This window comes from Erinaceus europaeus, chromosome 12 (assembly GCF_950295315.1).
Source record: "Erinaceus europaeus chromosome 12, mEriEur2.1, whole genome shotgun sequence".
In the NCBI taxonomy this organism is placed as follows: Eukaryota; Metazoa; Chordata; class Mammalia; order Eulipotyphla; family Erinaceidae; genus Erinaceus; species Erinaceus europaeus.
This window is the reverse complement of record NC_080173.1, coordinates 88,155,554-88,183,308: the sequence shown is the minus strand read 5'-3', so window position 1 is coordinate 88,183,308 and position 27,755 is coordinate 88,155,554. Positions and strand designations below refer to the sequence as shown.

General features: G+C 41.5%; 1 protein-coding gene across 1 annotated transcript in view; it reads right to left on the bottom strand.

Annotated features, from left to right (window-relative positions):
- The window catches only part of GLP2R (glucagon like peptide 2 receptor), a 55,589-nt gene extending 27,842 nt beyond the window's left edge, over positions 1 to 27,747 (bottom strand). The window contains exons 1-5 of the mRNA XM_060204426.1: positions 27,396 to 27,747; positions 18,618 to 18,705; positions 16,159 to 16,263; positions 8,854 to 8,975; positions 1,577 to 1,683 (exon numbers count right to left, since the gene is read on the bottom strand). Of these exons, the coding sequence (XP_060060409.1) occupies positions 1,577 to 1,683; positions 8,854 to 8,975; positions 16,159 to 16,263; positions 18,618 to 18,705; positions 27,396 to 27,584 (611 nt within the window). The 5' untranslated portion in view covers positions 27,585 to 27,747. The remainder of the gene's footprint in view (positions 1 to 1,576; positions 1,684 to 8,853; positions 8,976 to 16,158; positions 16,264 to 18,617; positions 18,706 to 27,395) is intronic.
- Between the last annotated feature and the right edge of the window lie 8 nt (positions 27,748 to 27,755).

Below are 27,755 nucleotides of genomic sequence, written 5' to 3'. Positions count from 1 at the left end.
GGGAATTGTGTGGAGTTCTACCCCTCCTACCTTATGTTTTTGTTCATTAATCCTTTCTTAAATAAAAAATTTTTTAAAAAAAGCTCTCCCATGTGTCAGAATAAGCAGGTTTATGAGCTCAAAGAGTCCCAGGAAGATTCAATCAACTAGTGGGAGTAGGGGAGTGGGTACTTGCACATAATAAGAGCCCAGAAAATGTCAGCTCTCATGACCTTTCTTCACTCAGCTGGAGCCTTCTGAAGGCCCTTCTTTTTGTACTGGCTGATATCAAATATTGGTGGAATGGAAGCCTCAGCCATCACTGTGTCTTCACAGCCTACTTGTGCCTCCAGGAGGCACATAACCAATTCTGCATGACTTTATTGCTACTAATACCTCTTTTAATTTCCCTAAAGGACTTAAGGCAGGTAATTATGTTCTATGATTTATGGATCCTTCTCCCTAACTATACAAGGGTCTACTCCAGGGAAGATAGTAAGTTTTCTTCAGAATTTATGCAAAGTGGACACCTGGTCAACTCAGACTCAGTTTATGTTACTCACTGGGAAGATGAGTTGGGGAGGTCATGAATAGCAATAAAGCTGTGGGTTGTTCAACAGTTGTTCTCCTAATGGGGTAAGTGGTTCTGACTCTACTCCAGAAGACTTAGAATGTGCTAGATTAAGGGATCATGCAGAACCAAATGTGGAGCAGAGTGGGAAGTTGCTCTGGAATTAGGGACCAGGTCTCCGTGATCCCCGTTCAGGTCTCCTACGCCCACACAAAACACTCACTGTACTCAATAATGTTCCTGGATATGGAAGGTGAGATCACCTTGGATGGCTCCCTAGTTGGCCCTGCAATATCTCACCTGGGTGATTTCTAAAAACCTGGACTTTATAAACTGTGTTCAGATTTTTTGCATTCCAAAATTCAAAAATATAAGGGCGTAAGTGCTCAGCTTCTGAACCTTCTGGTTGTGATCCTGACTCCATCACTCACCAGCCATGTGACCTTGGACAGGTTACCCCTTCGCTCCACATTTCAGTAAACTCACTGATAAAATGGAGGAGGTAATGTTAATCTTCTAGGATGAACATTAGACTTAGTTCTGGTTAGGATGAGGTTTAATGACATCATACATGCAACATGTATAGAAATAGTGCCAGGCACCAGGAGGCTCTCAAGTGATTGGCAGGTGATAGGAGAACAAGAATTCATCTCTACTATTCATTGACTTGCTTTGGAACAAATCTAGAAAAAAAAGTTCTGGTAGAGTTCCGTTAAAATGAGTATGACTAGAAACTCAGGAGCAAGTCTAGTCCCACAGGAGATTATCTAATCTGAAAGAAACAAAAGGAGAGTAAGGAATCTACAAGTGGTTTGTGACCAAGGGTGACTAAGTGACTTTCAGTGAACCTCTGAAATCCATTCTCCTTCACCTGAAAATTGACTGGATACACTGGAGACTCTCAGATGATTTCAAGGTCTGGTGAACCATAGCATCACCTATGCCCATCTTCAGCTCTCCACAGGTAACCAATGAACAAATACGAATATAGGTGCCTGAACACCTACTGGCAGAAATTCCACTCACCGAAAAAGCAAGAGGAGGGTGAGAGCCAGACAGAGAGAGACCAGTGAAAGGGAATACCCCACGGTGTACAGCAGCTGCAGGGTTGACAGCAAGTCCCGACGTTTCTCCTGGTCACAGAGAAAGAGCAGACATGAGCTCCAAGTCAAAAATCTAAGGCCCCTAACCCTCAGTTTCAAACCTAGGACTATCATGGGTCTAGGCATGGACCCATTATCATTGTTGACATCCAAGAAAGGTAGTTCAATATACCCTGTAGTACATCTCAGAGATCAAATCAATGAATGAGAAGCCTACTGAGGACCTCAGTTTCTTAACTGGTCTCACAGCCCACCATTCAGGCACCAAGATTCTTAGTATCAGAAGGACTGTGCCCAGGAAAGAACAGTATGTTGGGAATGTAGCTAGGTTCTTTTCTGTTGGTATGCTTCTAAATTCTGCTTATAAGACCTTCCGTTTTGATCATCACATTAGGTTCACTTGTATTACTTACGATGTGGTCTATTTACATAATCACTGTTTTACCTGGGTCCCGCCCTGCCTGCAGGGTATTGGTTTAATCCCCACTGGTTAGATGGAAGCTTTCTATGTTCTGTTCCTGCTCTTTTTTTGCTCCACCCCCTCTCCTAGTCATTTCCTTTCCCTTGCCACTTCTGGTGAAGAGATGCAAAAAAGGCGATGTATCTGATTAATAAAGGAGATACTACTTCCCAGCTCAGCCAAGAGTCCCTGGTTGTCTGTCTCCCGCCCGCGAAGCTAGACTGGCAACTGGCGCCCCAAACTGGGACTGGCACTTTTCCATGAGAATGCTGTCCCCAGAGTGTAGGGGTATATCTCTGAAAACTGGGAGCAGATTTCCACAGGGATGTCTCCCTACTAAAGCAACTTTTCAGAGATAATTAGTTTAGACAGAGACTCTATAAAACACTGGAATGTTATTTTCAGAGCCATAAGATAGCCTGACAGTGAACAGAGGATACTTTCCTGAAAATTCTGTGTGAAAACATGATTTGTTCTGATGTCATCCCACCTTCCCACTCAACCTATCATGCACATACTGTCAAAATTTATCTTTCTAAGTAGATATTTTTCTAAAGAATTTCCAGTAAAAGCCCATTAAATGGGGGCCAGGTGGTCTTGCACCAGGTTAAATGCACATAGTATGAAGCACAAGGACCCACTGTGCAAGGATCCTGGTTCAAATCCCCAGTTCTCCAACTGGAGAGGGGTCACTTCACAAGCAGTGAAGCACATCTGCAGGTGTCTATTTTCTCTCCCCCTCTCTATCCTCCCCTTCTCTCTCAATTTCTCTCTGCCCTAGTCAATAAAAATTTAAAAATGGAAACAATGGCCACCAGGAGCAGTGGATTTATAGTGCTGGCAATAACCCTGAAGGCAAGAAAAAAAAGCCTCATTAGCTGCTGAATTCTATTATAAACTTCTCTGCATGGCTTTGATGGAGTTTATTAAAATGCACTTGGTGTACAATAATTTCCACATATTACAACACATAACTGATTAATTTGGATATGTGTATATCTGTGATTTCACCACCTCAGTCAAGATAATAAACATTTTCATCATCTTCAACAAGGTTTATTGTGACCCTTTGTAAAACATCACCCCCCCCATCATCCTAAACCCCAGGCAGACATCAGTCTCCTTTCTATAATAAAATGAGTTCATATTTTCTAAAAATTATATATAAATGGAATCCTATAACATGGTCTCTCTTTTCTTATGTTGATTTCACTTAGAAAAAATATTTTAACATTGACCTATATCACTGTGTCCATACTCCAGTCCTTTTCATTGCTGAGTAGTGTTCTTTTGTGAATATGCTACACTTTATAAGAGTTTGTTTCAGGGGGCTGGGTGGTAGTGCAGTGGGTTAAAAGCACATGGCGCAAAGCGCAAGGACTGGCGTAAGGATCCTGGTTAGAGCTCCCGGCTCCGCACTTGTAGGAGGGTTGCTTCACAAGTGGTGAAGCAAATGTGCAGGTGTCTATCTTTCTCTCCCCCTCTCTGTCTTCCTCTCCTCTCTTCATTTCTTTCTGTCCTATCCAAAACCAATGACAACAATAATAACAACAACGAGGGCAACAAAAGGGGAAAAATAGCCTCCAGGAGCAGTGGATTTGTAGTACAGGCACCAAGCCCTGGCAATAACCCTGGAAAAAAACAAACAACAACAACAAAAAAGGTTTGTTTCTTTGTTTGCTTGTTTTTATTTATTTATTTTTTTATGAAAGAGATGAGTACTGCTCAGCTCTGGCATATGAAGGTGTCAGGTATTGAACCTGAAACCTCTTAGCCTAAGGCTAGAAAGTCTAGGCATTTGCTACTCTGTCTCCTTAGTCCTCACAAGCTTTTGTGTGAACACAGGTTTTCATTTCTGTTAGATAAGTACTTAGAAATAGTAGTTGACGCAAGGACCTTCGCCAGGATCCTGGTTCCAGCCCCCGGCCCCCCACCTGCAGAGGTAGTCGCTTCACAGGTGGTGAAGCAGGTCTGCAGGTGTCTGTCTTTCTCTCTCCTTCTCTGTCTTCCCCTCCTCTCTCCATTTCTCTCTGTCCTGTCCAACAACGACATGCCGACATCAATAACAATTACTATAACAATAAAAAAACAAGTGCAACAAAAAGGAAAATAAATTAATAAATATTAAAAAAAGAAATAGTGGTTGAGTGTGTGTGTTTTAACCTGTTGACCAACAGTCAAGCTTTTCTATCCAAATAACTTGTACCAATTTATATCTCCACTAACAGTACTTGAGAGTATGAGTCCCTCTAGACTCCAGACTTCATTCAATTCATTATTACAATTCTAGCCATTCTGGTGCATGTGTATCATCTTGTAGCTCTAATTTGTCCTTCTCTAGGGATTAATGATTTGAGGGTCTTTCCATGTGTATATTTACCACCTGGATGGCTTTTACCTGTTCAAAAGTTTGGCCATCTTTTCAAGTGGGTAGTGCTTCTTCTTCATTTTAATTGTAATTTTTGTTTAATGTTCTAGGTACAAACCTCTTGTCTAATGTATGTTTTGTAAATATTTTTCCAATTCTATGACTTTCATTTTTGTTTTTTTTAACAGTGCCTCTAAAAGAGGTGAAGATTTTTTTTATTAAGTCCAAGTTATCAACCTGTTTTCCCCATAGTTTGTGTTTTTGTGTCTTGTTTAAAATATCTTTATCTAACCCAAAGCCTTAAGAGTTTCAGCTATGTTTTTCTAAAAGCTTAATAGATTTATCTTTCACATATAGGTCTGTGGTATTTCCTGTATATATATAAATATATATATATTTACTATTTTATATATACACTATATATACTATATATACACATTTATATACATACACATACATATAACCATTGACAACCAAGTATATGCACATATGCACATATGTAAATACACACACATGTACAGACATACAGACTCCCAGACATACAGACTCACCATTTGACAAACATAAGGACCCCCAGTGTGTTGTTAGTTGGAATAACATAACATTTTGTTTGCCAAAACTCTGAAGGGTAAAGATTTACTAACACTAGCCTTTTTTGGGAAAAATTTCAACCCTCTATTAGAAACACAGGTAAACATGACCAGAAAGCTTTTTTAAAAAGTATTTGAATTCTTGGAAATATGATATTTGTGGGGAGAAGGAGGCCATGCTCTCATTCTTAACTTTACTCAAGAGGGAGCACTTCACTTCCTGTCTTGGAGACTACAGTTTTCAAGTTCTTTTTCTGGTGTCTCTGGTCCCTGACTTGGACCACAGATCTAAGCCAAGAGAAAGCAACAAGCTTCTCACCACTGCGGGTAAACTCTTCCCCAGGCCACGAGTCCCAACCTTGAGGCACATTACCTAGAAAGTGTTAGCGTCAGTATTGGGAACTAGGTCCCACCACAGACACACTAACTTAGAATTTGGAAAACCAAATCTATTAGTGCCCACTGTGTATAAAGATTATTGTTCACCTCAATCCTCAGCAAGGGATTGGAGGTGCTTGGATATACAGCTGACCCTTGAGTAGGACCATTTTGAACTGTGTGAGCACACCTAGAAGTGCATTTTCTTGTAAACAAATGACATCAACTTATGGTATCTATAAATACAATGAAGTAATATAAATGTGTTTTTCCAACAAGATCAGAAGGGAAAACACTAAGCAGAACTTAAAGTAGAGTTGACGTACTGCACCACAGTAAAAGACTCTGGGGTGGGGAGGAGGATTCAGGTCCTGGAACATGATGGCAGAGGAAGACCTAGTGGGGGGTGTATTGTTATGTGGAAATGTTATCCATGTACAAACTATTGTATTTTACTCTCAACTGTAAACAATTAATCCCCCAATAAAGAAACTTTTTTAAAATGTGTTTTTCCTTTCTTATGATTTTCTTCTACCTTTTTCTCTAGCTTACTTATGGTACGAAAACAGAGTATTATACATATAACACTATATATATATATATATATATATATATATATATACATGCTGAGTGATACTTTACAGCCCGCCCTCCCTCTTTCCTTCCTTCCCTCCCTCCCTCTCTGTCTCTTTCTCCCTCTCTTGTCCTCTCTCTTCTCTTTTCCCTCTCTGTCTCTTTCTCCCTCTCTTGTCCTCTCTCTTCTCTTTTATAATATATTTTTTTAGTTTTTTCTTTTCTTTTTTTTTATTTAAGAAAGGATTAATTAACAAAACCATAGGGTAGGAGGGGTACAACTCCACACAATTCCCACCACCCAATCTCCATATCCCATCCCCTCCCCCGATAGCTTTCCCATTCTCTATCCCTCTGGGAGCATGGACCCAGGGTCCTTGTGGGTTGTAGAAGGTGGAAGGTCTGGCTTCTGTAATTGCTTCCCCGCTGAACATGGGCGTTGACTGGTCAGTCCACCCAGTCTGCCTCTCTCTTTCCCTAGTAGGGTGGGTCTCTGGGGAATCTTTTATAATATTTGAAAAAATAATCCTAAAAATCAGACAAATTCTTGAGGAAGTCAACCAGAGGTATCATTTTAATACCTTTAAGGAGTATAACTCTCACATAGTCAGAGTTATATAAAGAAAGCAGAATTCTGCCAACTCAAAATAGGCAGTAAATTAAACAGAAGTTTTATATATATATATATATATATATATATATATATATATATATATATTAGTTGTTTATGTTATCAATGATGCTTCTAGTTATCAGGAAGCTAACGGTAGTAGCAATTGGGGGATGTCAGAATTTACACATGGATTTTGGATTGTACACATAGAGGAGAGGGTTTGATGTCCCTAACTCCCATGTTGAACAAAGGTCAGCTGTTACTATGGCTTTTTCTTTGTTCTCAAACAGATTAAATCAGGAGGGAAGATAAAATAATACTCACGAATTGCCTGGAGGATATAAAATGCACACTTTGCTGCTGGAACGAAACTCAGACAAAGTGGTGGGAGACAAGTCAGCAAGGCAGCAGTAGAGCCCAGAGCTTGCAAGCACGAGGTCTCAGGTTTGATCACAACACTGCATATGCACAGAGCTAAGTGATACTTGACAGCCCACCCTCCCTCTTTCCTTCCTTTCCTCCCTCCCTCTCTGTCTCTTTCTCCCTTTATTGTCCTCCCCTTTCTCTCTTATAATATTTGAAAAAATAAACTTAAAAATCAGACCAATTCATGAGGAAGTCAACCAGAGGTATCATTTTTATACCTTTAAGGAGTATAACTCTCACACAGTCAAAGTTATATGAAGAAAGCAGAATTCTGCCAACTCAAAATAGGCAATAAATTAAACAGAAGTTTAGAAAGAATTCTCTGTAGATGTGGAAATTCTACTGGAAGCCTCTTCCTGCTTTAGGGGGAAACATGCTTGGAGAACCAAGGGCATGTCTATCACTAGTCTTTGGAGAAGTGAACTACAACCAGGATGACAAGTTGAAAACTCCACTCAGATTAACTAATTGGTCCTGTCTCCCAAAGGACAAGGACCCAACAGCAAAAAATATCACCCCCACTAGCTTTGGTGCTATGATCAAACATTTGTTGAGCAGGTGGCATTTCAGCAGTGATTTCCTGAGTTACCTTTCTTTGTATATATAGTGTTATATTTGATTCAGGAACCTAGTTTTTTGTTGTGTTATCATCTATCTGTCTATGTTTCCGAGAGAATCTACTTACCCATCTATTCATTTATTTGTCTTTCTTCTGTCTACACACCCACCCATTCATCTATCATCTCTCTGTCAATCGATTGATCTATATCTGATTCTGTTATGATTTATCATCCAATTACTCTGCTGTTCCCAGTGACAAAAACTGTTGCTCTTACTTGTGGCATGCTGACTAGACACCAAGGTCTTTTCTGAAGAATCCTGTGTCTATTAACCTTTTAGATCCTTTTGGAGTTGGTCTTTTACACCAAAGTAAAAGACTCAGGGGTGAGGGGAGGGTTCAGAACCTGGCACATGATGGCAGAGGAGGACTTAGTGGGGGTTGAATTGTTATGTGGAAAACTGGGAAATGTTATGCATGTACAAACTATTGTATTTTACTGTCAACTGTAAACCATTAATTCCCCCCCAAAAAAAATTTTTTAAAAACTCTCTAGATCCTTAATGGGGATCACATGTAGTAAATATGATCTCTATGGAAAGATGGATGGGACAGCAGAGAAATAGGGAGATTTAGGCTCTGCTAAGAAGAGTCAGGAAACAAAGAGTGTGGGCATGAAGTCAGGAGAGGTTAGAGCTTTGACCTTGAATTTAGAAGCCTGGTGCTAGGTGTGTGCTTCCTCTAGACACACAGTTCTCTGACTGCCACTGAGAGTGATTTCTAGTGAGATGCTAGATATCGCACACACAAACACATGAGAATGTCAGAGTGACAGGTATCATAGAGGAATTAAGTTTGTGGGGGAGGGAGAACCAGTGGACTATGATCACAGAGGTCACTCTTGTTGGAGTGACCAAGGAAGAATTCTCTTTGAACTGAAATTCAAAGGATGTGAGAAGAATAAATGCAGAGGCCAGGACTCCTGGTGAGATTGGCATTCCCTAGGAATCAATAACTCACCTTCACAAAGATATTCATGATCGCCACTATGTGTGGCAGTGGAACTTCCCTAGGTGAACCTGGGGTAAACATAGACATTTAGGCAGATGGGCGTGGGGGGTGGAGGTGCTATATATGTGACTCCTCGGCTGTCTAGTCAGCTGGAGACCCCTATAAGTTGGTTTGGGGTAGGGTGGGGGTGGGAGTGTTCTCACCAAAGCAAAACAGACTCACATCTTCTTTGAAGTTGTGTTTTTCGGAGCATTCAGAGTCATCCTGCCAAATAACTGTGGAGTTCTCCAGCGTCTGCCAAATCCCTCCAGCCAAACAGTGTCTGTGGACCCTTCCTGAGCTCTCTGAAAGTAAACACAGCTCTAGGGGAAAGGTCAGAACACACAGCCCATTCCCCAGAGCATATGGGAAGGTCCCCACCCTTACAGCAAAGCTGTGGAAAATCCCAGGGGAAAGAAAAAGGGGGGCGATTTTCATTTCCCTTTGGGGGAATAATTAGCATTCCTGCTGTTTATTTGTGACAGAAAGCAAAACATGGAAGACTATTTCATAACATACCGTGATCTGTTAATGTCTACTGTGTTTACCCAACGTCTCTGGGTATGGAACATTCCTGGTGACTCAGAGATGTGATAACCCACAAGGTGCAGTCCAGCTGGGAGACACTGACCAGGGGTTCCTGGCATTTGCTCAGTGGGGTGCCTCTTCCAAATGTGCAAGACACCAAGGGGAAAAAGCAAGGGACCAAGGCTGGTCTGCTACCTAAGGATGTGTGGAAACATTCCTCTTGCTCAGAGGACTCTGACTTTATCAGGAGTCAGGGAGAATGACAGCACCAACCTTTTGTAGTCTGAGGAAGAGCTAAGTGTGTGTATTTGTGTGTGTGTGTGTGTGTGTGTGTGTGTGTGTGTGTGTGTGTGTGTGTGTAAGAGCAACGGGCTTGTACAGTTCTCTATCCACAAGTCATCACTTCTAGATGACCAGAAATTGAACTTGGATATAAGAAGTCGAAATGTGTTGAAACACCCTAGTCCTGACCCTTGACTTAATAGGCTGACAAAAACTACTTGCTGAATCTAACTGCAGGATGCCCACATAGTACATTCACCTGATCATCTGACAGCTCTGCCGTGATGTCCAATTGGCATCTCAGTCAATACGCTGCAAATCAGACTCATCACCTTCTCCTCAAACCTATTCCAGACTTTACCTCCATCTAAGCTGATGGCAAATTCACTTTTCCAGTCCTCGTGGCCCCAAAGCTTAGAGGCATTCACGGCTTCTTTCTATCATACTCTTCGTTGACTGCACCATCAGACAATCCTGTTGTCTATACCTTCAAACGCACCTACATAGTGGCCTCCATTTTTTTCCTCCTGTTACCACCCTAACTAGAATCACATTCCTCTCACCTGGATTATTACCCATACCTCAAACACCCCTACTCCACATGGTCTATATCTCATACTAGTTATCCCAGCAGCCATAGGGAAGGGAATAGAAATAATGGTCAAGGGATGGAGACTGATGGGTCCTCAGGTAAGGCACATGCATTGCCATGTGTGTTGTTCAGGTTCAAGCCCTGGCACCACACTGGAGGTGGTATGGCACTGGTGGACACTATGTATCTCTGTGTGTATATGACTCCTTGTCTCTTTATTTGAATGATAAAGTCAAAGAGAACAGGACAATCACACAAGAACCAGATCCCCACATAGCAAAAACAAAAACAAACTTTTCATGATACACATTTGTTCAAAATCTTTCTCAACGCTGACAGTTACCTTCCCAGGTAATATTCTTAGTTCACCTCAATGTTAGCTACCAAGCCGAAGCAAAGATAACTAAAGTCATGGGCTCCTAAGAACATGCCTAAAATAGACATCCTAGCTTCTTTCCTCCCAAGGTCCCTATTCTTATCTGCTCTATTCCTATCTTTGCTTCCTGTTTATTAAAAATTTTGTCCTGCTTTATATCTTACCGCCTTTCACCACCAAGTTGCAGGTGCTACTATATGATTCCATCCAGATTTCCCTGGGGAGCTGACTTCACCAATGTGTCCTGGAACCTCACCTCTCCAGAGCCCTACCCCACTAGTGAGAGGCAGAAACAGGCTGGGAGTATGAATCAAGCTGCTAATATCCATGTCCAGTAGAAAAGCAATTACAGAAGCCAGACCTCCTTCCTCCTGTACCCCCAAAATAATTTTTATCCATACTCCTAGAGGGGAGAAATGATAAGGAAAGATGACTAGAGGGCTCTGAAACCCAATTCCACTAGGATCTGAAATATGTGTCAGCAGGAATCTTTGTTTTTATACCATCACTGAAAAGGAAGCAAATCTGGGAAACACCAGAGGAAGTCAGGCAGTGTTTTGTTTATCTGAGAGAAGAGGAAAAGTAAAAGGGAGTGGTAATAAGCATAGGTGTGACTTACAACAAAAGTGAAGATAGGACCATAGAGGTGAAAGAAAATTGGCACACCAAAAATATAGATAGCTAGATATAGATATAGAAATATAGTTAGCCTCTATCTGTGACCTAGGGGAACCAGTGCAGTTTCTGCTGGAGAAGATTGGGGACACAGAACTCGGGTGGTAGGAACAGTATAGAATTATACCCTTGTTATCTTGTAATTTTATAAATTAATATTAAACCACTAATAAAAATTTTAAAATAATAATATAAAAATAAAGTGGTGGGAGTTGGGTGGTAGCACAGTGGGTTAAATGCATGTGGCACAAAGCTCAAGGACTGGCTAAAGGATCCCGGTTCAAGTCCCTGGCTCCCCACCTACAGGGGAGTCGCTTCACAAGCAGTGAAGCAGGTCTGCAGGTATCTATCTTTTTCTCCTCTTCTCTGTCTTCCCCTCCTCTCTCCATTTCTCTCTGTCCTATCCAATAACAACGACAGCAATAATAACTATAAAAATAAAAAACAATAAGGGCAACAAAAGTGAATAAATAAATTAATTTAAAAAAAAGAAAGAAAGTGGGTCTGACAAGTAGAAGGAATTTATTCTGTTTCATCCAGAATATATACCAAACACTCAGAAAAATACCTGGCATACACTAGGTCTTAAGTAGATAGTCGCTGAATGAGTGAATGACAATAATATCCCTTAACAATTGTGCTAAGCATAACACTGTATTAGGAGATAAGAGATGAAGTAGACGCAGCTTCAAGCCCAGTGGGGGAAAGGAAGACAAACAAACTGAAGTGTTGCACAGAGTTTAAAATGCCAGCATGGAAAACTGCATGAATACTAGCTTCAGGAAGGCAGGTGTGGGGGAAGGTCTTATGCTGGCATGGAGTAGGCCAGAAGGATGAGATGTTTGAGAATTAAAGTTTGCTGTATAGGCAGAGTGGTATGGATAGATATTTTGGTGAAAGGTTTGAGCAAAGGCACAGGGTGGGAATAGCTTGGCAGATGTCAGCAACAGACCTGATCCTTTGACAGGAAAGGAGGTGTGAGGAAATGCTGGAGACGTCAAGGAGGTCAGGTGATGAAGTATCATCTGGAAATGTTGATGTGGGCCAAAATTAAGCCCGTGAACATTTTGGAAAGCCTCCTGGGGACTGGTTGGAAAGGGTCAGACAAGAGGCAGAGGGACCAGTGAAGAAGCAAAGCAGCAGCAACTGAGAGAAATGAAGGAGAGAGAAAAGGGGGTGGACCCTGGGAACTTGGCTACCAGCTAGATGAGGGCACAGTGAGTGGAAGCCAGGTCGAATGTAAAAATGGCTTCCGCTTCTTTCTGTCCCTCAGTCCCTACTTTATTTGGTGGTATCTTGATTTATCTATCTCTGAGGTGTTTCTTTACTTTTTGCCCAGTCTTCTACAAACTGTTGCTTCTGTCTGAGCCCATACCTCCTCACCTCCCTGTTTGTACTACTTCATTAGCTTTCAAACTTGTCTCCCTCATTCCCTTCCATCCTCAGTTGACTTGCTGTAGGCTACAATGTTGTCTCCCCAGACCAACATTATATTACGTCCTTCTCATGCCTTAATGAAACTGTGGAATCAGTAGGACCACATAATCTTTATTTACAGAGAGATTGAAAGCCCTTAGTGAAAATATACAATCAGCCTCACTTAGCGGCCTCAACAGTCATGACAGCCAGTGCTCACCATAACACTCCCTCCTCCTCATCTTACTATGCTTGGCCAACTAATCTTACCTCACAGAATTTCTTCTCCAGCTCTTCTTCTCTAAACTTTTCCACTGACCCTGCATTTCCTTCCTAACTACAGGGGTCCGTTTGATTTGAAAGCACTAATGCACAATGTGCTGAGTGAAAAAAGTAGCTCTCCACCTTCTATGAATCATGCTGATGACTGGACATTCTAGAAGTGGCGGATCCATTATACACAATGGAATACTACTCAGCTTTAAGTATGATGAAGTTCCCTTCTTCACCTCATCTTGGATGGAGCTTGAAGGAATCATGTTAAGTGAGATAAACCAGAAAGAGAAAGATGAATATAGGAGGATACCACTCATAGGCAGAACTTAAGAAACAAGAACAGAAAGGGGAAACAAATTAAATATTGGGCTGGGTTTGCTGTTTTGCACCAAATCAAAGGCCTCTGGGTAAGGAAAGGTTTGGGTAGGGTGGCGGGGGGGTGCTTTGGGTTCCTGGTACATGATGGTAGAAAAGAAACTAGGCTGGGGGTGAGAGTGTTCTCAGACACCTACCATGGTAAGATAAAATATTCTACCCCTGTATCAATGGATGTATGGCAAACCATTAATCCTCAAAAAAAAAAAAAAAAAACCTATCCAGATGAATGGAAAAAAACAAAACTTAAAAACACTTCTTTGTGAGCTCAGGTTTTGATTCCTTTCTGTTTTACAGTGGAATGGGGAGACAGCACACCTAGTAGAACATACACATTACCATGCCCAAGGATCTTGGTTCAAGCTCATGGTCCTCGCTTGCAAGACGGACACTTCACAGGTGGTAAAGTACTGCTGCAGCCTCTCTCTCTCTCTCTCTCTCTCTATCTATCTATCTATCTATCTCCCCCTCCCCTCTCAAATTCTCTATCTCTATTTTAAAAAAATGGCCACCAGAGTAGTAGTTCACTCATGCAGGTACTGACATACTGACTCCCAGAAATAACATTGGTGGCAATAATATTTTACAGTGGAATATATATATAATAGTTGTGGTTATCACTGGGGCCCTGTACATGTACACGTACATAATTCTACCTATTTCTGGAGGACTCTATATTTTGTCTAAATAGATGGTAAGAGATAGGGAGGGAAAGGAGAGAAAGAGAGAGAGAATGAGAGAGAGGTATTGCTCATGAGACTCTTTTTTGCATGATGCTCCCACATGGTGACGGGGGCTCTGGATCTAGGTACTCACACAGGATAAAGTGTGCACTCCACCAGGTGAATTACCTCCTGGCCCCTGCACCTGCATTTTTAGCTCTTGGAAAAGAATAGATAGATGGTGGACCTGGAAAGTGGTAGTCTGTTCCACACACCCTTGAGGAGGCTGGTGGCATACAAGAGTTTAAAGACTGGAAGTCAGGCAGTAGCGCAGCGGGTTAAGCGCAGGTGGTGCAAAGCACAAGGACTGGCATAAAGTTCCCGGTTTGAGCCCCCAGCTCTCCACCTGCAGGGGAGTCGCTTCACAGACGGTGAAACAGGTCTGCAGGTGTCTATCTTTCTCTCCCCTTCTCTGGCTTCCCCTCCTCTCTCCACTTGTCTCTGTCCTATCCAACAACAACAACATCAATAACAACAACAATAATAACTACAACAATAAAAGAAAATTGAAAAAAAAAAAGAGTTTAAAGACCTAAAAGAACTTAAGGTCTCCAGCCTTTTCTTTAGCCTTTGTTCCCATTTGCAAAGCATCAGCTTCATGTGTGTTCCTTCTCATTCATTTCTTAACATGACCCACAGAGTGAGCAATTATCTTACTGCGCCGTAAAGATAAGAAAACCACAACAGAGACTCTGGAAGCTTGTCAAGCGTCTCATAGTGCATAACAGAGAGATGGGGGTCTAACCTTGGGGCTCTGGGCTAAATGTCCAGTGCTCTTGCTACTTCGTTGAGCTGGTTCCCACAAGGATTATTTGCATGTCATCAAATAACATAGTGTCTTCCCTTTAACCTTCTCTGAGCATCTTATCTTTGTGCTTCCTGAGTTGATTCCAGACACATTTCACTATAAAATACAACACTAGTTCTCCCATTCCAGAAACACAGCTTCTGTCAAAATCCTCTCTTTGTGCCAGAGTCCTCAAAAAAAATTGAAACCATATTTTAACTGATCTGATTATTTATTGGCTTAAAATCAAATACAAAATATCATCATCTCATCTCTTCTGAATCCCATTGTCAGTTTGTTTAGCCTGGAACTTTTTAATCTCTTATGTTCCTTGATAATAGTTATTAAATACGTGCTCTTAGATGGCCTTTGGTCAAAAGCAGAAGTCTAACAAAGAACTGCTCCTTAGGGGCCAGGCAGTGGCACAACCAGTTAAGCGCACACAATACAGTGCGCAAAAACTGAGGTTCAAGCCCTTGGTCGCCACCTGCAGGGGGAAAGCTTCATGAGTGGTGAAGCAGGGCTGCAGGTGTCTCTCTGTGTCTCTTCCTCTTTACTTCCCCCCTCCTCTAAATTTCTCTCTGACTCTATCTAATAATAAATAAATAAGAATATTTTTTAAACGCAACTTTTAAAAATGCTTCTTTTTACTTCCTGAATAAAACAACCAAGAGGCTGGACTTCTGGGGAATGTGGAGCTGAGCTATCATCATGGATTACCAAGTTACTTGTCACCTCCTTTAAGTAGCATCAAGGAAAACTAGATGGCTAAATTCCCCACTTGAATTCCAAGGGACATTAAAAAAAAATCCTCATTTCAGTAACACCTTCTTTCAACTCTACTGCAAGAGTAGTCTTGGTGTAGTTTTTTGCCAAAGGTAGTATGGATATGACAATCCCAATATTCCCTCCCCCATCAACAACACCTTTCTTCTCTCTGTGATGCAGATTTTTTTTAATTGTCATTACTAAGAATTCAATAACTTTTCAGCTATAAAGGAAGAAGCAGAAAGAGAGAGAGAGTAAGAAGTGGAAAGGTACCATAGCATCGAAGCTTCCTCTGATACAGTGGGGGCCAGGCTCAAGCCTGGGTCATGAGCATAACAAAGCAGGCTCACCCTCTAGATGAGCTATTTTCATAGCTTGATGATAATTTTTACCTTCAGTGCAGCAAATTGTGTAGAAGCAGGGCCTGGATGTTCTGATCCTCAAAAGAAGGATTGTTGTGTTCATGGACTATCGAGGGACAAGTTATTGTGGGATGACAAGAAGAGAAGCAGAGAGAAGAAAGATGTGCTATGGACAGTTTACAAAGGGATTGTCCATGGGAGGACAGGATTGGAGAAAAGAAAAGAAATCCCTTGTTAGAGTCGTCTCTCTACCTACTCCCAGACTGGCTGACCCAAGAGACACCAACCTTTAAGGAAGTCTCAGAAATTGGCACAAGAAGACTTATTACCTTCGGTCCACCCAGGTAAGTAATCAGGGCAGGGAACAGAGACATCACCTGGAGAGGAATGAGGCCAGCACACATACTGATCAAAGGTCCCATTACAAAACACACCTGCAGAGAGAAGAGGGGCTGAATGAACAGTTGTGTGGGAGCCCAAGGTCCAATGACAGACACAGAGGCTCCAAGAGCCCCAAGCCTGACTTCCTAGTATCAGAAGCTGCTGTTATCTCTTCAGGGTTCTCCGTGTGGGTTAATGATGAGAAATGATGTGAAGAGAACAAGAAAACTTGATGCATCACCAAGCACTGTGACTTTTCCTACCCAACTTGACTTCTGGCAGTGGCCCAGTCCATCATGGCAATGTGCAAGTAATGGTGGTTCAGGTTTATTTTCTTTCTTTCTTTCTTTCTTTCTTTCTTTCTTTCTTTCTTTCTTTCTTTCTTTCCTTACTTGATTTTTTAAAATTTTTTAATCAGAGCACTGCTCAGCTCTGGCTAATGGTGATACTAGAAATTGAACCTGGAACCTCAGAGCTTCAGGCCTGAAACTTTTGTGTAACTATTCCATTATTTCCCCAGTGCTTGGGTTTATTTTCCATGAGCTGGGTGGGGTAGATAGCATAATGGCTATGCAGAGACTTTCATGCCTGAGGCTTCAAAATCCCAGGTTCAATCTCCCACACCAACATAAACCAAAGTTGAGCAGTACAAATCAAAAATTAAAAAAAGAGCTTTATAAAGTCATTTTCCAGAAACTGAACTCTTATAGAAACTCAGGGTCAAGAGGACTCATGGATGTTCTGTCAAGTCCAACAGTTCAACTAAACTATTGTCTATTCTCCCCCAATTCTATCCCAAGATACCTTGACTGGCCAGGAGAGAGTAGAGGCTCTAAAGAATTGTGGTTCTTGACCACATACATCCAACACAAAACCTACCTGGTCATACTTTTTCTATTTAAAGACAACCCAGTGGTTGCTATGAAAAAGATCTGGACCATCTCAAAATCAGGGCATGATTTATTCTCCCAGTCTTGGCAATAAGAAGCTATAAATATCCCAACCTTACAAAGCCTCCCAGGGTCAACTAAAGGGAGTTTCAGGACTCAAATGTCCATACTGGTCTCAAATGTCCATACTCTGTGTCCTTCACTCTTGGGAACCAAGCATCACCCCTTGCCATCTGTTCCTTAGTGAACAAGAACTCAGGGACTGCTCCAGGTGAACAAGAAGGTTATTGGCACCAGTGACTCAGCTCAGCTAGACTGTGAGCTGGTCCTGGGCACCTCATGATCACATCTGCCAAATGTTAACACCTGGACTGTAGGAAATAGTGCTTGTCTGCATGAGCTTCTCACAGAATGACTCCGAAGAAGAATGACCTATCCAACTTTGGCCCCAGAAGGCAGTATTCCCCAAAGTATGCAGTGGTTCCTATAATGAATATCAAGCTTTTATTACTATATGCTTGGGACTGAAGGAATATTTAGAAACAGATGGGTGGAGATTGAAGATTGGACTGCTTCCAGGTTAAAAAGAAAAATGGAGAAGAGCAATTGTAGTATTTGATCAAGCTCCAGATACCCTGAGTTAAATTATCTGAAAGAATACAGGTGGGAGAGGTGGGGGCAGCCTGTGTACAGGGTATCCTGTGCCCAAAAACAAAAGACCAAGGTTTGCTCTTCTCTTTTTAAGGTAGACACAGATACCTGGATACACCCCAAGAGTCAGCATGTGAGAAGACTGTCCAAACTATCAACGGAACTAAATGGAAACTGACCAAACTATGAATATATGTATTATAATTCTCTGAAATTAGTCTGAACTGTAACTACTCATATTCAGTTTAAGACCCTGGGAGAGTAGGAACACCCCCATTACCCCGCTCACTCCCCCATACACACACACCTAGTCAATCAAGTCCTGGGTTAATACAAGTTACTTAGATCATATGATCAAGTAGTCAGTGACATTTTTTTTTAATCAAACATGACTGTATCCAGATCCACATTGTCATGATTCCTTTGACAATAAGAGATTGAGAATTTCTCTTACCCAAATTCAAAAGCAAAAGTGACTCCCAGGGCTAGGTTATACAGTCAGCATGGCTTCTATGCACACCTGCCTTTGGGGCCATCCCCAAGCAGTGAGGTAGGCTACGCTATGTGGAGAAGCCAGATGAAAGTGTTCTAGTCAGCAACTCCTATTCAACTTTGAGCTGAGAGCCAGCATCAACCAGCAAACACGGATGCTCAACAGTCCTTGGCTAAAGCCAGCTCATAGCCTTCAAGTCTTTCAGCTAAATGCCAGACAATGTAGAGCAGAAGCTAAACTTCCCCAGAGGGGCCTGTCTGAAATCCTAGCCCACAGAAGCCTTGAGAGGTAATGATACTTTATTAGTATTTTAAGCCATTACGGTTTGGAGCTATTTACTACACAGTCATAGACATCTAAACCAGATACTTACCAGAAGCTTCATTGCGTAAATCTCTCAGACAATTTTCTCTATACTGAGACCACTTCTGAACTGTCTTCTCCAGGAGAGACCCTGTGACCTGCATAAAAATAAAAGATGGTTTGGAACCCCTAGTTACCTGGAAATACAGAGAATTTCTTTAGTATCTTACATTCTATCTTAAACATACACACAGCCTTTACATTCTCTACATAGTAAAATCATACCTGACTTAACACAAATTTGACAGATTTTGTTCAGAACCTTCAAATGAGACTGGCATTTCAGAAGGATGCCGTATGTCCAAATATGAAAGTTTTACATACTACCACACAAATAGTAGTTTGTTCTCAAGACGATGCAGGTTTCAAAGAAAGAAATGTCTACTAAGAAGGTTTAAAATGTCTCAGAGAAGGAACACGGGAATTAGAAGGACCTGTATTATCCTGTCCATGTACCTGACTCCAGAGTCAACTATTGAGTAAATAGATGACCTGCTATTGCATTAAGGGCTTGGGATTTTTAGTTCGTTGATATCAAGGTTCTTGTCCCACAAATCCTTGGGAACAGAACACACAGATTTGGGGCTTTTCAAATAAGAGTGTTCTTTAACAGTTTCTAATTCTGTATCTATACTGCTTCTTTTGGTTTCAATAGGGAGTTTCTCCATTTCAATTTAGTCGTCACCGAAGCACTTCTTCTGTTCCACCAGTGAGTATACAAGATAAGCAAGACACAATCTCTGCCCTGTAAACCTCAGAATTGTCTAAAAGAAAGGTGATAATACAACTGAATGGCATAGAAAGTCCAATAGCATTCTTGTCCTAGTGTTTTTTTTTTTAATTTTTTTAAATCATTTCTTTATTTATTCACTTTTGTTGCCCTTGTTGTTTTATTGTTGTAGTTATTATTGTTGTTGTTACTGATGTTGTTGTTGTTGGATAGGGCAGAGACATGGAGAGAGGAGGGGAAGACAGAGAGGGGAAGAGAAAGACAGACACCTGCAGATCTGCTTCACCGCTTGTGAAACGACTCCCCTGCAGGGGAAGAGGAAAGGGGAGGTTGAGGGGGAGGAGGAGGAGGGGGAAGAGGTGGAGGGGAGAAAGAAAAGGGGGACCGTTTTAGTATTGCCACTGCTAGATCAGACGTTCCAAAACATTCTCAACTCCTAATGCCTTTAGTGTTCTAGAAATTTTTCCACTTCATCCCCTAAAAAAAATAAACGGAAAGAAATATTTAAAGTCCCATTTATCTAGTACGTGTGTACAAACAACTTCATGAGTATTTACATCCAAGCTTAGTGCCTGTTGGGGGTTGCGCAATTGCTCAAACCTGAGACTCACATTGGATGACACCATGTCCCATCTTGTTCTGCAGCCTTTTTTTTTTTTTTTTTTTTTTGTGAGACACATGCTTTTTTTTTATCATAGCAACATCAGAAAAAGCACCTTTGCAAAGGCATAAAATCTAGGGTAGAGGGTAGATAGCATAATGGTTATACAAAGAGAGGCTCATGCCTGAGGCTCCTAAGTCCCAGATTCAATCCCCCATACCACCATAAACTAGAGATGAGCAGTACTTATGCTACAAAAAAAAAAAAAAAAAAAAAGCACAACATCTTCAAAGGGAAGAAAGTTTGCTCCAATGTGGAAGCTTAAATTATTTCCATTTGATACTTGTATGATAGATGCCGTGTATAGTTATGCTACTGTAAAAGACAAAAATGATACTATCTTACAGCAACCCTGTGAGCTCATTGTGGTAACCAGAGGCAGCATAGCACAGAATTCAGGAGCCATGGGATCAGTTAATAAATAACAATAATAATAATTGATCTTCATCTCTTAATTTCAGTTTCCTTTCAAAATGTTTTACCTTTATCGACTGGATAGAGACAGCCATGAATTGAGGAGGAAGGGGATGATAGAGAGGGAGAGATACAGAAAGACACCTGCAATAGTGTTTCACGACATGCAAAGCTTTCCCCCTGCAGGTGGGGAGGAGGGCTGGAATACCTACCAGTCCTTGCACATTGTAGCATGTGTGCTCAACCAGCTGTGCCACCACCCAGCGCCCCTTCACTTTCTAATGAATTTTAAATCTCCCTTAATAATTGTTCTCAGCCATGGTAGAAGAGTCAGGGTGCAAATTTATTAAGGCATTCGGTTTTTTTTTCTACATTAGGATATTTAAAGAAACAAACATCCAAATGGGATCATAACTGACTTTATTGTCTTTTTTACAGAAATTTAGCATATAAGTTGATAAATTATAACCTTATAGTATCCCCAAATTGAGACCCTAGCTTAGATAAAATTCTGATTAAGCTCTCAGGGGATCTTACTGAGACCTGGATAAGGAAGAGATCAGTATGTCTAATTATCACGGTCAAAAACGGGGTTGAGGTGGGGAGAGGACTAAAAAATGCAGAATTGGGGCCAAGGTGGTGGCACGCCTGGTTGAGTTAAAATGTTACAATAAGCAAGAACACAGTCTCGAGCCCCTGTTGACCACCTGCAGGCAGAAAGCTTTGCAAGTGGTGAAGCGGTGCTGCAGATGTCCATCTGTTTCTCTCCCTCTTTATCTCCCCTTCCTTCTTGATTTATGGCTGTATCTATCCAATAAATAAAGATAATACAAAACAAAAGAAATGCTGAATTTGGTTAATCTATGGGAGTTGGATGAACAAGTCTGTCTACTAAAGTACTTGACCTAAAGACACCAAAAACATGAGGCTAGCCCAAGTTCAATCACAGTCAGCTTCAAGGTAGTGAAGAAAGGAAATACATGAGCAGATGTTTTCTAAGTTAAAAAGTCTTGATTGATTGATTCTGATTTCTCTGCCCTGGGCAACCAGATTCATCTATTACCTGGACCATGAAGGGGTTAAGAAAAATGGAAAAAAAAATAGCCTGTTAACTTACTTTAAATGAATATTTTACTACTGTTTGTTGGGGGAAAGCTGTACTTTACTGTAAACAAATATTTAAATTACAAATAAGCAAAAAGGGAAAAGTGGAATTATCTAGTTATGCAGAAATCAACATATTTTAACTGATACTAGTTTTATTGACTAATTTATGATTTCTTTAATTTTCTTGCAAGGCATAGGAAACAGCATAGTAGTTACACAATAGAATTTCATGCCTGAGGTTCAAAAGTCCTAGGTTCAGTCCCTCATGTCACCATAAGCCAGAACTGAGCAGTGGCTTGTTAAAATAAATTTAAACAGAGGGACCGGGTGGTGGCACACCTGGTTGAGCACACATGTTACAATGTGCCAAGGACCCAGGTTCAAATTCCTGGTCCCCACCTGCGGGGGGAAAGCTTCATGAGTGGTGAAGCAGGGCTTCAGGTGTCTCGCTGTCTCTCTTCCTATCTAACATCCCCCCTTTTTTTTTTCCTCCAGGGTTATTGCTGGGCTCGGTGCCTGCACCATGAATCCACTGCTCCTAGAGGCGATTTTTTTCCCCTTTTTGTTGCCCTAGTTGTTGCAGCCTCGTTGCGGTCATTATTGCCATTGTTGGCGTTGCTTTGTTGTTGGTTAGGACAGAGAGAAATGGAGAGAGGAGGGGAAGACAGAGAGAGAGGGGGAGAGAAAGATAGACACCTGCAGACCTGCTTCACCGCCAGTGAAGCGACTCCCCTGCAGGTGGAGAGCCGGGGGCTCGAACCGGGATCCTTACGCCACGTGCGCTTAACCCACTGCGCCACCGCCCGACTCCCATCCCCTTCCCTCTTAATTTCTGGCTGTGTCTATCCAGTAAATAAATAAAGATTTTTTAATTCTTAAAAAATTAATATTTTTTCATAATTTTTGTCATGAATAATTCAACGGTGGTTTCTAAGAGTTCCAGGACATAGTTTCACACCCAGGAATTATCATTTCTTTTCTAGATTCTTCTCCCTGAACTCATATATTCCCTTTCTATCTCATTTTCTCTCTCCTCTTCTTTTAACCAAGAAGAAAAACATATGTTGCAATCGTTTTTACACTAGAAGGTATGTTGTGAATATATTTTCATTTCAAGGAACAGAGCCCATTTTAACAAGAGCAGAATATTGTATGGATTCGTGGAATACGACTTACTTCATTTTAAATCCTCAAGCACTGGACATCTAAGCTGTTTCAACTGTTCATTAATATGAATGAGGCCATGATGAAAATATTCATAGCTAACATTTGAGCACATCTTTATTAGGAGAAATTATTTGAACTGGAATTTCTGGGTCAAAGAGCACACACATTTTCAAAGGGTTTCGAGAATGTACTGCCAAAGTGTCTCTCCCTGCCCATTTTTTTTCTTTTATTTAAAGCCATGTACTTTTTCTACTTCTACCAGCCATGTGTAAAAGACACACGAAGTCACTTCTCAAAGGGCTTTGGAGAGTTACTTTTTTTTTTATGCCAAAGAAACTGTTAATTAACTTAAATGAGTTGGGGCAGGGAAAGGGAGAGAGAGGGGGGAAAGGAAATAACATTATTTTCCTGCTTGATGTAGAAACTAAACTATCCCTGAGAATTTCTCATTAAGTGGATTTTATAAAGACTTCCTGCCAGAGAACATGCCACAGTCATTTATAGCCCATGCAGGGAGAGTATCTATGAGCAAAATCCATCAGGAAAGTCTATGCAAACCCTTGTAACATAAACATCTGGAGAAGGGGCTGACGATAGCCCAGAGAAGGGTCATCAGGATGACAGAAACACACTACAGAACAGACAGTGAAGAAGTCCTGAAAACAGACTTGGGTGGCGAAGATACAGGGGACAGTCCCATGATCATAGGCCTACTATTGATTATGAAAATATCAGAGTGAACGGGCCAAGGTCGTGGTTTGTCAGCTCCATAAGCCAGTCTGAGACACCGCAGACTCTGCTGTAGAGATGTATAAATATTCATATGCCAACAGTTTCCAAGGAATGTTCAGGATGAAAGAACACAGAACTTGAAACACTCTGGGTAAGAGCAATGGCTCCACTGTTTAAGAGCTACATGATCCCAGGCAATTATTAAACTCCTAGGAATATTGATTTACCTGTCTGTAAATGGGCTGGGTAATAATACATTTCTCAGCAGCTTATTGGGGCATTTAAACAATATGATCTATGATAAGATGCAAAGTTCTATACCTAATACACAGGCAGTACATGGTTGTGCATAGGAGATGAATAAAGCTAGATGATTCATTGATTTTACTGTTTGGTTTTTCTTCTAGGACTTCTCTGGGGTTCATACCTTCATGATTCCACTGCTCTAAGCAGAATTCTCTCTCTCTCTCTCTCTGTCTCTCTCTCTCTGTCTCTCTCTCTCTTTTCCAGATAGAGTGTGAGAGACAGAGGGAGAGAGAAACACACTGGGAGAAGAAGAAATACCACAGCACTACTCCACCACTCCATTCACAAGGGGCTCCTGTGGGGAGAAATCAGAGTCTTTAGTGCTGATGACCTAAGCTGGGTCTGCCCTCAACTACTGAAAAACCCAGCACAACAGGCTCATGGCATTCAGCAAACAGGCTTTTCTCTCTGAAGGCAAACCTCAGAGAGGATGAACTTAACTGGCCATCTGGAGGCAAGCCATAGATGCCTACCTGTTCTAGGAAAGCAGAAACAATAAAGGTTAATCAAAGGCATAAGTTACTTTTAAGCTTTAACTAAAAATCCTATTGTTATGGTTAAAGGTCACTTCATGCTTCTTGGTCACAATCTTGCTTGCTCTATATAAGCAGTAGCAAAATCCAATAAAGTATCATCAGTCCTAGTGACTGTTGGTCCTCCACTGACATTTCATGTTCATTCCTTGTGTCTCCTCCCTCATCAGGCCCAGAAACAGGGAACAACCCAACAGGCTCCCACATGGTGACTGGGGCCTTGAACCCAGGTCCTTCATGCATGGAAAAGTATGTGCTTTACTGGATGAACTATCCCCCAGTCCCTGCATTCAGCTCTGCCACCAATCAATTAAGTCCTGTGATAGCAAGCAGTCTAGAGTCACCCACCCTTGAGGAATGTTCTGGTCACTTACCAAGAGGTGACCACAAAGAATTCCACTAAATTGTTGACTGGACTTGAATGCAGCCTCTGGGAGAATTTAGATGCAGAGAATTTAGAAGGAGTTTCCTATCTGTCTGGCCTTTTTGTTCTTTCCAAAGAAACCCTAGTAAGGTGAGCTCTTTTTTTTAAAATTTATTTATTTATTCCCTTTTGTTGCCCTTGTTGTTTTATTGTTGTAGTTATTATTGTTGTCATTGTTGTTGGATAGGACAGAGAGAAATGGAGAGGGGAGGGGGAAGACAGAGAGGGGGAGAGAAAGATAGACACCTGCAGACCTGTTTCACCGCTTGTGAAGCGACACCCCTGCAGGTGGGGAGCCGGGGCTTGAACCAGGATCCTTATGCGGGTCCTTGTGCTTAGCGCCACCTGCGCTTAACCCGCTGTGCTATAGCCCGACTCCCGAGCTCTTTTTTTTTTAAGACTTTTAAAGATTTTTCATTATCTTTATTTTTATTTGCTAGAGACAGTCAGAAATTGAGAGAGAGGGGAGAGGGAGAGAGTCAGAGAGACACCTGCAAGCCCTGCTTCACCACTTGCAAAGCTTTCCTCCTGCAGGTGAGGACCTGGAGCTCAAACCCAGGTCCTTGCACACTGTAACACATGTACTCAACCAGGTGCGCCACCGCCCAGCCCCTGGTGAACTCTTATGAGACCTGACTCCCTAGCTCTCCCTATACGGGACCAGGAATAGTCAGAATTCAACACAAAGGACTAGCTTTGCCAGTAGACCAAAGGAAGAAGAGAGTTATTGATCAAAGTGCATTCTTCACTCAGATGACAGAATGGGGTTCCTTCAATCATGACCTAGTATCAAAATGACATCTCGAATAAAGAAAGGCAAATGTTTGATGTTTTGATTTTTTTTTCAAGAATAAGACAAATTGGTGGAATGTCCAACAACAAAAAAAAGGCATTATAGGGGCCAGGTGGTGGTGCACCTGGTGAAGTGCACATATTATCAAGCACAAGGTCCCGTGTTCAAGCCCCCACTCCCTAGTGGCAGGGGTCTGCTTCACAAGCAGTGAAACAGGTCTCCAGGTGTTTATCTTTCTTTCCCTCTATCTCCCCATGCCCTTTCAATTTCTCTGTGTCCTTTCTAATAAAAATTAGAAAGAAACAAAAACAGAAAAAAAAATGCCACCAGGAGTGGTGGATTCATAGTGCCAGCACCAAGCACCAGCAATAACCCTGGTGGCAATTTTAAAAAAGATATTTCATATACATTATGATAATTGAATTGTGATATTGAAGCCCTTAAACATTACCTGAGGACCTACATTTACTGATTTAGAAAAAAAAAAATCTTCCTCTACCGCTCAAGCCTCAAGTTTCATATCTATAAGAAGGGAAAAGCGGGGGTCGGGCGGTGGTGCAGTGGGTTAAGCGCATGTGGCGCAAAGCGCAGGGACCGGCGTAAGGATCCCGGTTCGAGCCCCCGGCTCCCCACCTGCAGGGGAGTGGCTTCACAGGTGGTGAAGCAGGTCTGCAGGTGTCTATCTTTCTCTCCCCTTCTCTGTCTTCCCCTCCTCTCTCCATTTCTCTCTGTCCTATCCAACAACAAATTGCGTCAACAAGGGCAATAATAATAATAACCACAACGAAGCTACAACAAGGGCAACAAAAGGGGGGACAAAAATGGCCTCCAGGAGCCGTGGGTTCATGGTGCAGGCACCGAGCCCAGCAATAACCCTGGAGGAGGAAAAAAAAAAAAAAAAAAAAGAAGGGAAAAGCAGGGAAAAATTCTTTCACAGGGGTGTTACGAGCAGAAAGTGAGGTAATACAGAATAACAAATGTATTCAACCAGTATTGAATAGCAATGTGAGTTCCTACTTACAATGTATTTTCATAATAAAAGACAGAATATCAGACAATACCTGTGTATAATCTATGGGAGTCCTTTTAGGGGAAAAAAGCTATATATTAATAAGTAGTAGAAAAATGTCTAGAAGGGGCTGGGAGGTGACATACCTGGTTGAGTGCTCATGTTATAGTGCACAGGGATCCAGGTTTAAGCCCCCAATTCCTATCTGCAGGGAGAAAGCTTCACAAGTGGTAAAACAGGGCTGCAGGTGTCTCTCTCTGTCTCTCTCCCTCTCTACCACTCCCTTCTCTCCCGATTTCTAGCTCTCTCTATCCAACAAATAAATAAAAGATAATTTTTAAAACAATTCTTAAAAAGAAAAGAAAAATGCCTAAAAATATAAAGTCTAAAATATAATCTCTGGGTGGTGATGTTACTATGAAGTTTATATTTAGACTTCTTTGAATTTTAGTGGGTTTTTTTAAAGCTATAAGCATTCTATATTTTTATAATGGGATGGAAGAAAAAAAAAACCAAAATACACAAACCTGAGACAGTCATAAAAACAGAAGGAAGATATATGCCGAATTTTTTAAAGTGTTCTTTATAGGGTAATGCTTGCAATAGAATGAAAAGAAGAATCTAGGCTAGAAATTGTCTCATGCATCATAATTTCAGTGGTGTGAAAAATATGCTTAGAAAAAGGATTTGAGAAAAGCATGCTAAAATATGAGCAGTGAATTATCCCTAAAGACCAGGACTAGGGTTGATCCTAATTGTCAGTTCTGTTTCATATTTTCCGCACTGCCTTTGACAGGTTTAAATTGCTTCTATAGCCAGAAAATATGCATATCTGATAGGAATAGCCATCATAATAACAAATAATAGCAAGCTTAATAGGAATAGCAACCATAGCAATAAATCCGTTCTTACTTGCTGGATGGAAACCAGAAGCAGCAGAATGAGGAAGGGCCTTGCAGGGGCACAGAGAGAGAGCTTCCTGTGGAAAGGGACAGACTTGGTCCCCAAGGCCGCTGGGGTACCCGTGAGCTTTGGGTGGACTCCGGGCTGGGGCCCCGTTTGTCTTCTTGCAAACCCTGCCCTGCTCCGTCCCAACCTCATCTTCCTGGCTGTACTTTCACAAGTGCGGACACATTTCTCTCGCCGTCCAAGATGTACCACAGGCAGCCTCCTCTCACATTCCTCCTCAGACAGCAGACAGTGAGGGAATGTTTGCACAAATCTTCTCCACTCTGAGCCCAGAGTGTCTGCATCAGTCCAGCTCAGTCTTCT